Consider the following 12,030-nt stretch of genomic DNA (forward strand, 5'->3'; position numbering starts at 1 on the left):
GGGAGTCTGCCCCACAAGGCCATTCAAGGCATGACTTACGCCTGTGCCATCCAGGGGCACTGCCTGGCATGATAGCCACAAGGCACATGTGGCTATTTAACCGGACTATGTGAAATTGTAAATTTTAAATTTCAGATCCTCAGTTGCACGAGCTACATTTTAAGGGCTAGATAGCCGCATGTAGCTAGTGGACAGTAGAGATCGACAGCCTAGCTGGTACCCCATCCAGTTCTGTTGGACAGCACTGCCCTAAGGCCTCTGAGCCTTCTCTCCACTGGGTCATCTGCAGAGGGCAGCAGGCCGGGGCAGGGAGGAAGCTTGGCACATCAATCCTTGGGGAGATTGGTGTAAGCACCAGGCCTGGAAGTGTGACCTTACTTCTCTCCATAACTTCATTGGCCTGAACTGTGTCACTGAACTGCAAGGCAGGTCAGGAAATGTAGTCATCTTGCTGTGCGCTCACCAGGAGAAAACTGTGTTTTTTGAATGCATAGCACTGCCTCTGCCACAGGTGGATGCACCTACACAAAGTCTTTTAGAAGAGAAAGGGAGTATCTATTTCAACTCGCATTTACACTAAGCTATGCTTTGAATTTGGTTTGGTTCAACAACGATTCATTAAAGGGAACTTTGTCCAGAAGCAGATTTCTGTTTGACTAGGGAAAAGACACTTACATGTTGGAATTCATTAAGAAACCAATACGAACATCATGATGTCAGATTAAAAGGTGAGGGGCAGTTAGTGAAACACTATGCAGAGAGACGAGTACGAGTTGAACTCCCTGCCTTTGACCTCTGCTCTGGCTGCTGTGGGAGAGCTCCAGAAGCAGAGCGCAGCCCGAAAACAGGGTTATTGGACGCATCTTCCAAACAAAGAGTAGGTTCGATCTGAAGACCTCCAGCAGCATCAGAAATTGCTGGGAGTTTGGGCTGAATTGGATCCTTGGAAAGAAATGTGTGGAATGTATCATGAGAGGCCCAGGGCTACCAGGTATCAAGAGTAGGAAATGATTGGTAACCTTAAAGGAGAAGACGTCAGTAGGAATAGAAGGATGAGAGCCAGCATCCAAGGAGTCACAGAAGGAATGGAATTCTACATTTGATTTGCTTTAAGGGAAAAGAAAGGGTTGACTGAGCAGCAGCAACAGATTGAACAAGAGGATTGTTCGTTTGGCTTTCTTTCCTTTTTTAAAGAATCAGAGGACTCTCAGTGTTTGAAAGAAGACCTTCTTGCAGAGAGTGGATGTAGACTAAAAGAATGACTGACTGGTTTCGAAGCGAACATAGGCTCTTTCTGAATGGGACCAAAAGTGACTTGGGGAGGGCTCACTTGTGACAAGTAAACCTGAGAGACTTGACCCAGTGCCCTTATCACAGGCCAATTCCCTTCCCCCCAGGTTGGATTCATGACTGATGGCAGAATTGTGGCCCTGGACGTGGAGCATTATAGCAATGGAGGCGCCTCTCTGGATAAGTCAGTCTTTGTAAGTATTTTAAGGAACAAGTTCACATTCTGGAAGGAGTGCCATATGAAATTACTAACACCGAAAAAGATTCAAGTTAACTAATAGCTAATTATAAAAGCATCAAGACCATCACTGAAGAGATAGTCACAGGTTAATTATTGCTGCTTACCAAGTGAGCCCAGAAATCCTGGCCAAGACACTATCTGTGCGTCGTCTCCACACATCCCATACTAATAGTACCTGCTCTGGATGCAAGTGTTGGACCCGACTGCCCCCACCTCCACCTGGTTGACACTTAGATATTTAGCAGCATCCTTGGCTTTTGCCCAGTACATGGCAAGTCATATAGTCCCCTTGCCCTACACCAGTGTGAACAATCCCAAATGTCTGTAGACATTGCCGAAGGTCCCTCAAGAGGCAAAAATCATTTCTGGTTGAGAACCATTGCATTAGGCCCCAAACCAAAAGTTTGTTTTGGGGTTTTCCTCTTCTTCCCCTTTGCAGAATAACTTATCTTCTACAGAGCTCTGGTGGTGTAGTGGTTATGCATTAGTTTGCAATCCACAAGGTCAGCAGTTCAAAACTACCAGCTGCTCTGGGCTAGAAAGACAGAGCTTTCTCCTCCTGTACAAAGTTAGGGTCTCAGAAACTCACAAGGCCAGTTCTAGCCTGTTCTATATGGTCTCTATGAGTCAGCATTGACTCAATGGCAGTGCAAAGGAGAAGGAGGGATGATGGATCCTAGTGCTTAGATCTATGAATGTTTCAAAGACCTTTGGAAATGTTTGAAACCTCAATAAGAAAGTATTGGCTGTAAAATATGAGAAGAAAAAAATAATACTTCCAAAAGAAAAATTACTCGATTCTTTAAAATTATTTAAAACTAAAATATATTTAACTTGGGGCCTGGATATATTTTAGCCATTTTGGTCTGAGGTCTCAGGGTGGTCCAACAAGAATGAGAAGGTGAGGGTCTCATCACACCCGTTCTGGATCTCTCTAGGTGATAGAAGCAGGAATTCTGAAACTGGACAATGCTTACAAGTTTCCCAACTTGAGATGCCGGGGTCGGGTGTGCAAAACCAACCTTCCATCTAACACGGCTTTGCGTGGGTTTGGCTTTCCTCAGACAGGATTCATCACTGAAGCCTGCATTACAGAAGTGGCAGCCAAATGTGGCTTGTCCCCCGAGAAGGTACTATTACTCAATAACACCCAAAGACATCAAACTTCAGGGCCGGGGAGCACTTTGGAGGGTCATTCAAGTTGAGGAATTTACTCTTCCGAGAGGTTAATGATTTTCCCAAGGTAACAAGCTAACTGCTTAATACAGAGCCAGGTTTCCAATGTTCAGTGATCTTTGTCTTCCTTAAAAATATCTCGAGTTGGCTATTAATTATAAACTGTTTGTCTGTTCAGTTAATGGTCTTTTTCCAGTTCTTGGAAACTCAAATTCTCTCTTTTCCTCCTCCTGTACTCCTTCCATCCCAGGATCCTGGAGAAGAGCTGGGGTGGTGAGGCCTGGGGTGGCCTTTCACACACACTTCTCCCCTGGGAATTCCCTGGTGGTGGGGGGGCTGGGAGGAAGAGAAGGGGGGCCAGGAGACATTTTAAAGTGTCCGAACCAGCATTCATGCTCAACCTGTTGGACGCCCTATAGTTAGATGTAACCACTCTTAGAGCACATTGTCTGTGGGCCCCATTTCTGGCAACTCTTCCTGACATTGATAGTCTGCTATGAAGGTCACTTCCATCTCCAGCTGAACCTCAGCTGACATCGTGTGCAACATCCCTCTGATGACCACTTAGCTCTGTGTTAGCTCTGCGCCACAGCCGTCCTTCCCAACCCCTTGGCCCCAGCCCATCAACATCTCCCCCACGCCCAACTGTAGATTCCATGGTCATCTTTTTTAATGTCTCTTGAACTTGAGAAGCCCTTACCTGACCAGCCCATCACAGCCCATCTTCCAGTAGCATATTTTATAACGTTACGGAGAAGTGGTTGGAAACCAGCCTTCATCCCTAGGAAGGCTAGGGAGAGAAAAAAACGACCCACCTTCATTGCCATAGAACCCATGCCAACTCATAGCAGCCCTATAGAATAGAGTAGACTGTCCCATAAAGTTTCCAAGATGACAATCTATATGCAACCAGAATGCCACACTCCCCCCTCCCGCCCCCATGAAGGAGCTGGTGGGTTCAAACCGCTGACCTTTCAGTTCGCAGCAGAGCACTTAACCACTGTGCCACCAGGCCTCTTAGGGAGAGAACAGCCACCTTGAAACACTGCTGTCCCAAGTGACTACAGAGCACTAGTTCTCAGCCTTCCTCTGAGATTGACCTAACATCTCTTAGGTGGTGAGAGAGGGGAGGGGGGCGGGGTATCTGTAATGACCTTATCAGCAAGCCTGGGGAGGTAACTAACTCAAAATGCAGCATTTTCTCATCTGACCATGTGAAGTACTTGGCACCTTTGGCTCTCAGCTGGGACCCTGGGTCATCAGTTCTAGGAATAAGAGGGGACACGCCCATTTACGCAGAAACATTCCATTCTGTGCTTCAGCCTTCCCGGAGTGGGATCTTTTCATTTGTTCTTTATCCTTGATATTGATTATAATTAAACAAACTATCATACGTTCTTGCTTTGAAGTGAGTGGCATTATTTTATTACAGCATTGGAATACACCAAGTCCTGTAATCTGTACGTTAGACCAGGATTAGTGTTTTACAGATATTTATAGTAGTAACGAATTAAGAGTCCATATGTATTTGCCGTGGGTTGAGTTACATAAGAAATGCGAGGAAAGGGCCCCTCCCTTTGCATTTGTACAGCACACAGAACATATAAGTATGTGATCACATAGTCAATAGGTGCACTGGATTTCCTGGCTTGGGTCTTCTGGCGTATAGAAGGAAAATATAAGAATATGATGTAGTGAACACTGACAAAGCCTTCAACAAGGAGTAGGGAGAATAAATTTTGTGTCTTATAGGATGGGTAGAATTTGAATCAATACGGGAGGACAATGGGTGGAAGAGTCTATGCTGATCACACACCCCTGCACCCCCACCTGTAATTTTGCTTTTTCCTTTTCAAGGTCCGAATGATAAATATGTACAAGGGACTTGATCAAACACCCTACAATCAACAGATTGATGCCAGGAACCTGAGCCAGTGTTGGAGAGAATGTATGGCCCTGTCTTCTTACTCGGCGAGGAAAGCAGCTGTGGAAAAATTCAATGCCAAGAATTCCTGGAAGAAGAGAGGACTGGCCGTGGTCCCTTTAAAGTATCCCGTGGGCGTGGGCCCCGTTGCTGCTTGTCAGGTCTGTTCTCCATACCCGTGGAGGGATGCCCTTAGGAAAAGGCCCAGACAAAACCAGTGGTGCTGAGGAAAGCTCCTCTTAAATGGGGTTAGCCACATAGTCGCACAGCCAAGTTGTTAAAAGTCACCAACGTTGTGCTGCATCAAGCCGTCTTTATACTCCAGACCAGACAAGAACCCCTTTCAACACATGCTCGGGGTTGGTAAAAGGTTCTTTCTGAACATCAGGAGACCTGGAGTCTACTTCTGGTCCTGGCACTTGTCAGCTGAATAAACTTACTCTGGACCTCTGGGACCCCAAATACTCATTTGCAAGGAGGATGGGACTGGATGACCTCCTGGGCTCCTATCCCCGTTATCCTCTGATTCTGTACCTCTGGACCATGAAACAGAAATGAGACGCTGCCGGGCATTTGAGCGCCCCTCCCTTTTTTGATAGGCTGGGATACAATAAATTCAGAAGAGCAAAAGTTTAAGATAATTTTAGGGAAAATTATCTTAGGAATGTGTTTATCACATTGCTCTTCAAGGTATGACAGAGAGGATGATTTTGATTTCCTTAATTGATGAAATGAATCTGTTTGCTTGGTTGCTGACCTCTGCTTGTTCCACTCGCTATTTCAGCCTCTTCATTTCCAAATGAAATGTCCCAATAGCAACAGGTGCAGAACCTCTAGAGTCTTATTGCAGTGATGGGGACCCTGGTGTCTAGGTTCTTATTTAGGTAAGCTGTCATCACATCCTGTGACTGCGCCCCAGGAAGAAGCAGAGCGAGTGTGTTGAGTGGTGTCAGAATAGAAAAAAGTGCAGGGTAGAGTGTGGATGTGCACATTGTGGAGGAAGCACAGGTGCCAAGAAAAGGAGGAAGGGTGGTCTTTATCCCCATCCGGTGGTCTAAGAAGCCAGGTCAGCTTTGGCATAAGGGCACTTTGTTAGAACATTTGCATGCAGCGGTGCTTGCAGGCAGGTCCTAGCTCAGAGGATTATAACCACACAGGTGTCAGTTTCCTCGCTCTGTGCCTGCTTGTGATGGCTGAAAGAAACAGCCAGTTAGACACCTGCTCATGTGCGCAGGAGAGGCGGTCAGGAGCCTGTGGTGGAGGAACAAAGGCAAGTGCAGGAAGGGAGATACAAACACTACTGCTCGAATTTGGGTTTTCAATTTTGGGGTACACGGATTAGCTGGAAGCTAGCCAAGAGTCAGTCTGGTCCATTGATCCTTGAGTAGACTGGGCAGGACAACAGGAAAATGGCCTAGATGACTCATGCACCCTTGGGAAGTCCTTGACCCCCAACAGCAGTAACTTAATATCTGGCCTCCATCTCAGGGCAGGTCGGCCTCCGGTAGGTGCCTCTTCAGACTTTCTCAGTAAGTATGATGATGGTTGTTGAGCACCTGCTAGGTTATAAACCCCTCTACAGTTTATTCAATCTTAAGTTCATTCAACCCTCAGGGCAACTTAAATAGGATTCGCATGCTCATCCCAGCCTTGAGAAAACGGAGGCTCACAGACCTTAGAGTGCCTAAGACTCCCCTCTGGTGAGGGCCTGGACCACTGGGAGGACTCTGGTCTGACCGGCCCCAGAACCGTGCTCTCTCAGTGGCATCAAGCCGCCTCCCCAGAGCACCTGAGTCAGGAACAGAGGTGGCACTCAGCTCTGCAGGGAAAATGCCAGGCATGGAGTTTAACTCAGCCAAATTGCTTCCTGGTAGACATGTGTTGAACACTTCCCATCCTGCAGGAAATCAAATAGGGAAGGGAGGTGTTATAATCTCTGTTCTATAGCTGGAAAAGTGAAAGCATTGGTGGTTCGGTGATAGATTGATTGCTTTCCATACACGAGAGTTGGGCTCAGCTCCTTGTTAAAGCCCGTCATGCACAGCAACCAGCAAGCTCTCCGCGGAGCCCTTTGGTTGCTATACTGCTGAACAGGTTTCAACAGAGGGGATAGACGAGGATAGACGCATGAAAAAGTCCTGGCAATCGCTTCTTCCTAAATTCAGCCAGAGAAAACAGTGGTCCAGTCTACATCAAGTCCTGGGGAAGGCACAGGCAGGCCTGCACAGTGCTTTATCCTGTTGCCCGTGGGTCACCATGGCTTGCATGTTGACTCAGCAGCAGCTAACAGCAACGGAACCGGTGATTGCCAGAGGGAGGGTTTGCCCTCAGGACTGTGGAGCCACAGGTGCCACGTGTCTGCATCACTGCTCGCTGCTTCCGGAAGCAGAAGCAGCCAGGTGCATCCCACAGCTCGGGGCACCAACTGGACCTTCCCGACTCATCCTGCAGTCTTGGACTACGAACAATCAAGAGCCAGGAGCATATATTTAATTCACCTCTTGGTTCCCGGTGCCTGACACAGAACGGACACTCGACTGTTTGAATGAGTGGGACTTTCGGAGACGACATGGGAGTACAGCAGACTTGTCAGAAACACCAGCAGGCACAACTTGGAGACCTGAATGTCTCAGACTCAGACCACGATTGATACTGGAGAACCATCGTCCCAACACAGCAAAGTGATACCAGTTTTGTAGATGAAGTTTTGTGGAATTGTCTTTTGTGGTGCTCACAACGAACCATCCGGTGGTGCCACACAATTGAACAAAATTGGACATTTTAAATGGCCCGAAGAGAGTGTGGCACTACATGGAACACATTATGCCCGGCAGTCTTTCACAGAAATGCTGCTCTGGACATGCAGAGTACTGTGAGTAGGGTGGGGTGGGGGGTCATGCACTGTAGGCCGCAGTAACCATATCCCTATCACTTCATGTGCCAAGTCCAACCACAAATCACACCTACCCTCTGCTTGCAGAGCCGAGGAGGTCAAGTACGGAGTCTAAAAGCTTAAGAAAAGGAGCAGATGGCCAGGCTTGTGGAAACTTATTCGTCAAATGTTTATTGAACACCGGCTATCTGTCAGGATCCAGTCCTTCCCTACAGAGACTCACATCTAGAAGAATACAATGAAGTGCAATTGGATGGAGCCCAGGGGACTTCTGCTGCTGCCGCCATCACCTGGCATCTCATACAGTACAACTAGCTCTGGGCTCCCTGTGGCAGCTGCTGCTTCTTATCTTTATTATTTGGAAAATAAATTACCGGGAGCACAGGCTACTGTTTCCAGGGGTGATGAGTCAGGAGACAGTAAAACATCCTCCGCTGTATTCTCCCATGGCCCTGGGCACAATGATCATAGCAATCGTGACTGCTTCAGAATTCCAAGGCCCTTCCTTGCATGACGAAGATGCCTTTGTCCCCAGAGACAGGGTTCCCTACCATCCCAGTTGTGGCAGTGGTGGTAGGATTCTTGACTTCCACATGAGAGCTCTGGTTTCAATGACTGGTCTGTCAGTGGAGGGTCACATGTTGCAATGATGCTGAGCAGGTGACAACAGAGCTGCCCGATTAAGATGTCCTAGGAATCAAGGCCTGGCAATCGACTTCCGAAAACCAGCTAATGGAAAGCCAATGGCTCACAAAGGCGCAGCCAGTATCCAATCTGGGGGCGGGCCCAGGTCTGTGTAGCATTTTGTCCCATTGCGCCTGGGACTACCATGTGTCTAGGGCCTATTCAAGGACAGCGAATAACAAGAATGCCCTGTGCACCCACGACCATCCTAATGTATACCTGCTTGCTCCTGTTGGCAACTAGAGCCTGCTTTTATTCTTAAAAGGTTCCTTATTTGTAATGGTGAGAGCGTTCGCTTTTCATTCACTGGGGTTATGTGAACGTTGGATACCAATAAAGAGGCAGTTCTCCAACGGTGGTGCCCAGGCCACGGTGGCTGGGAAGATCCCGAGAGGCAGAGCCTTGACCTAGGAATACAGGCCTCTCCGTAGGTTATATGTTGACTTACACGCAATGCTATCAGCCTCTGCTTATGACCAGGCTTAGTGCTGGTCACTAAGCCAACTGAGCGTCACTTTAGGCTAGCCATCTGTTATCTTATTAATATCACATTCCTATTCAAAGTGGGATAATAATCTAGAACTGGTAACATCCCAGTGTGCTGAAGACTCTGGCCACAGCTCATCTCACTTGATCACAGGCATTTGTCCTTCCTGTCATGGAGTTGATGCCGACTTCCAGGGTTGCTATGAGTCAGCACCGACCTGATGGCAGTAAGTAATATTTATGTAACCCAGTGACATTAGCTGGTTACCAGAGTTTTCTGAGCATTGGGATGTTACGCATTCTAGTTTATGATACCACTTAGAATAGGAAGTTAGATATTAAGAAACCTAGCTGACAGATGGTTAGCTTAAAGTGACCTTCAGGTGGCCCCCAACCCTTGCAGCTGCACAACTGTAAACGCAGGACCTTCTGGGCCACCACGGAACCATTAGAAGCATGTTCTCTGGGACATGTGCTGGTGCTGTGCTCTGACCCTGGAGGCTCAAAGCAAAGACAGCATCCTTGCTTTCTGCACGGCTTCATACTGGTTCTTTCTGGGTCCATCGTGGCTGCAAAAATGGAACTGGAATGGACCCCAATGTGTAACACGTGTGTATACTGGAAAAACAACCAGAACTGGGAAAACGATAGGTTCATACTCTATGAAACGGTCACCTCCTCACGGGGTGAGGCTACATGCATGTTGCACAGTGACTGAATCTTTTTTTTTGGAACAGTTTTAGTGACACTTCACCCACACTTCAATAGCTCAACCATCTAAGAAGAGCTATACAGTCTCTACCACAATCAATTTTAGAACATATTCTTATCTCCATACTCATTGCTATCCGTGTAATGTTTTCTTTTCAATTTTGGCAAAATATACACAACCAGCCAGTCACCCGTCTAAGGACTTCTCCATGTGTAATTCACGGATTGCACTCTTCGTGTTGCACGACCATTATTGTTATGCGACGAAACCTTTTGATCAGCAGAGCCAGAAAGCAACAAGGAGCAAGGTGTCTGCTTTAAGATGGGCGCCAGCCTCTTGCTTTACATGTGTGTGGTTCACTAGTGTCCTGGCAATAACCCAGTCTCCCAAATCAGTCTCCTGAGAAGGCTCACAGCACCTCTTTTGACTCTCCTCTGCCAGGGCTTCAGCTCACAATTTCCCCAGCGCCCGTTATTGGTTCAGTACACCCACAACTTAGAGGTTTGGGTCCGTTTCGATTTTGCTACAGCAGCCTTGACTGAATTAGTTCAAACTAATTGAAAGCCATGTTTTTCTGCAGTCTTGGGATCTTTCCATACCCCATATTCGAACGGGCTGATTTCTGAGAAGACACATCTTTGTTAATTACAAGTCATGTTTAGCTCAGAGTCCAAGTGTTTCTGACCAAGTGAGTTTGAGTCTGTTAGCCCTTAGCTTCATCAGGATCACGGTGGGGCGCTACAATTAGATAAGATTGCTTCTGAGTCCCCTCTGATTTGAAATGCAGTACAGTGAACCCTTGCCACTTCGCGCTTCGACTTCCGCGGCTTCACTCTATCGCGGTTTTTGCGTAACAGCGCATGCTCTGTCATTACTGCCACTGATTGGCTCATACTGTACATGCTTGATGCCATAAATAATATAATAAATGATAATTGTAACGTCCAAAATGTTTTACTGTATTTCCCCTTTTTTGTTTAATAAATTGGGTAATACGAGTGTAATGGTGACTAAAGGGTGTTTTTTCATGTCCTCTATGCTCTAACTACGAAAATATTTGATTTACAAATAAGGAATCCTACTTCGCGGAATTTCATTTATCACGGTAGGGTCTAGAACCGATTAACCGCGATAAACGAGGGTTCACTGTAATGCTGTGCCAGGATGTTTCACTGTGGGCTTATCTCATTTTGCAGCAAAATAATAATAATAATAACTGTCTTATTGAAGGTCTATCATGCTTATTTGGACTTTTATTTGAACTTTCATACAACTCAACTCTGGGGATATGTGTACATACAGTTAACCTCCCTATTCCTCAACCTATTTTCCCTTCTCTCGGCATTTTAAAACTGACTACCTTCAAAGGAAAAGGAGCCCAGAATATGGCTGAGGCCCGGGGTGATGGGAGTCACTGGAGGCACCAGTGTCCTCAATGTTGTTCTTCAGGAATAGTCACACGGGCAACATCCCCAAAGCCACTCAGGGACAACTTGGCATTGGGGTGCCACCCCAAGGCAGCACTATCCTGGCCTTGCCCTGGCTCTGCCCAGCGCTCTCAGGACAGTGGGTAAAGAACCTCTGTATGTTTTTAGTAGGGTGGGGGAGGACAAGGAAAGAATCTTTTCCAAAGAAATGGTTGTCATGGATGTGATGTTTGATGGTGCCAGTTGGAAAGATCATGGAAATTGTTCTCCTTCCTTTTGGCTTAGGCTGCCGCTCTGGTCCACATTTACCAGGATGGATCTGTGCTTGTGACTCACGGTGGAGTTGAAATGGGCCAGGGGGTCCACACCAAAATGATTCAGGTAAGGCTGCAAATGATGAGATGAAGCTGGGTGTGTCTCTGTAGATGAGTCTGAGTGAGAGAAACTATGAATGTGTTTTTTTACGAAGCAGAAAGAGAGAAGACAGAAATTTGGACAGCTTACCTGCTACAATGTTAGCAGAAACTGGTAGAAAAGCCAGTTTTGTAACTGAATCTCCCAAAAGAAGATAGCCTTAGGTTTGTTTTGTTTTGGCTTGTTTTGCTGTTAAAGAAAATTGTGCTTTTATTAGCTCCTTTTCATTGGATCTATTAAGAAGGGAGGTTTTCTATTAATAAGGGGGCTCTTCTTTTTAACCTTTGCTGGGCAATAAAAAGATGATACATTTTGATGTATCGTGCTATTTCTTGCTTGTTAATGTTCAGGACATGGAACAATCAGTGATATAAATCACATTTGGTATTTTGAACCAAATGTTACCACTTTTCTCTTAGCTTACTTGCTGGAAGCGAAGTTTATGCTATAGTTTGTCATTTTTCTAATCATAACAGTAATGTCATGGGTTACAAAAACCTTTGAAGAGGCAGAAAAATGTAAAGGGAAAAAAAAAACATACCCAATTCTACATCTTAGCAATAATCACTCTTTTGGAGTAATAATCACTATCTTTTCATTATGTCTTCTTTCCTGTTTTAAAAAGTCACTAGCAGGATGTTTATATAATTTTTAAAAGATCATTTTATTGGGGGCTCTTACAGCTCTTATCACAATCCGTACATACGTCCATTGTGTCAAGCACATATTTACATATGTTGCCCTCATCATTTTCAAAACATTTTCTTTCTCCTTGAGCCCTGG

At 46.1% G+C, this 12,030-nt stretch overlaps 1 protein-coding gene across 1 annotated transcript in view; it reads left to right on the forward strand.

The window, feature by feature from the left end:
- Positions 1–12,030, forward strand: part of AOX1 (aldehyde oxidase 1) — a 105,095-nt gene that overhangs the window by 69,028 nt on the left and 24,037 nt on the right. Inside the window, exons 24-27 of the mRNA XM_013004345.3 lie at positions 1,398–1,484; positions 2,470–2,661; positions 4,565–4,792; positions 11,119–11,214. Of these exons, the coding sequence (XP_012859799.2) occupies positions 1,398–1,484; positions 2,470–2,661; positions 4,565–4,792; positions 11,119–11,214 (603 nt within the window). The remainder of the gene's footprint in view (positions 1–1,397; positions 1,485–2,469; positions 2,662–4,564; positions 4,793–11,118; positions 11,215–12,030) is intronic.

This window comes from Echinops telfairi, unplaced genomic scaffold (genome assembly GCF_000313985.2).
Source record: "Echinops telfairi isolate 266 unplaced genomic scaffold, ASM31398v2 ScPeMD7_3;HRSCAF=10, whole genome shotgun sequence".
Lineage (NCBI taxonomy): Eukaryota > Metazoa > Chordata > Mammalia > Afrosoricida > Tenrecidae > Echinops > Echinops telfairi.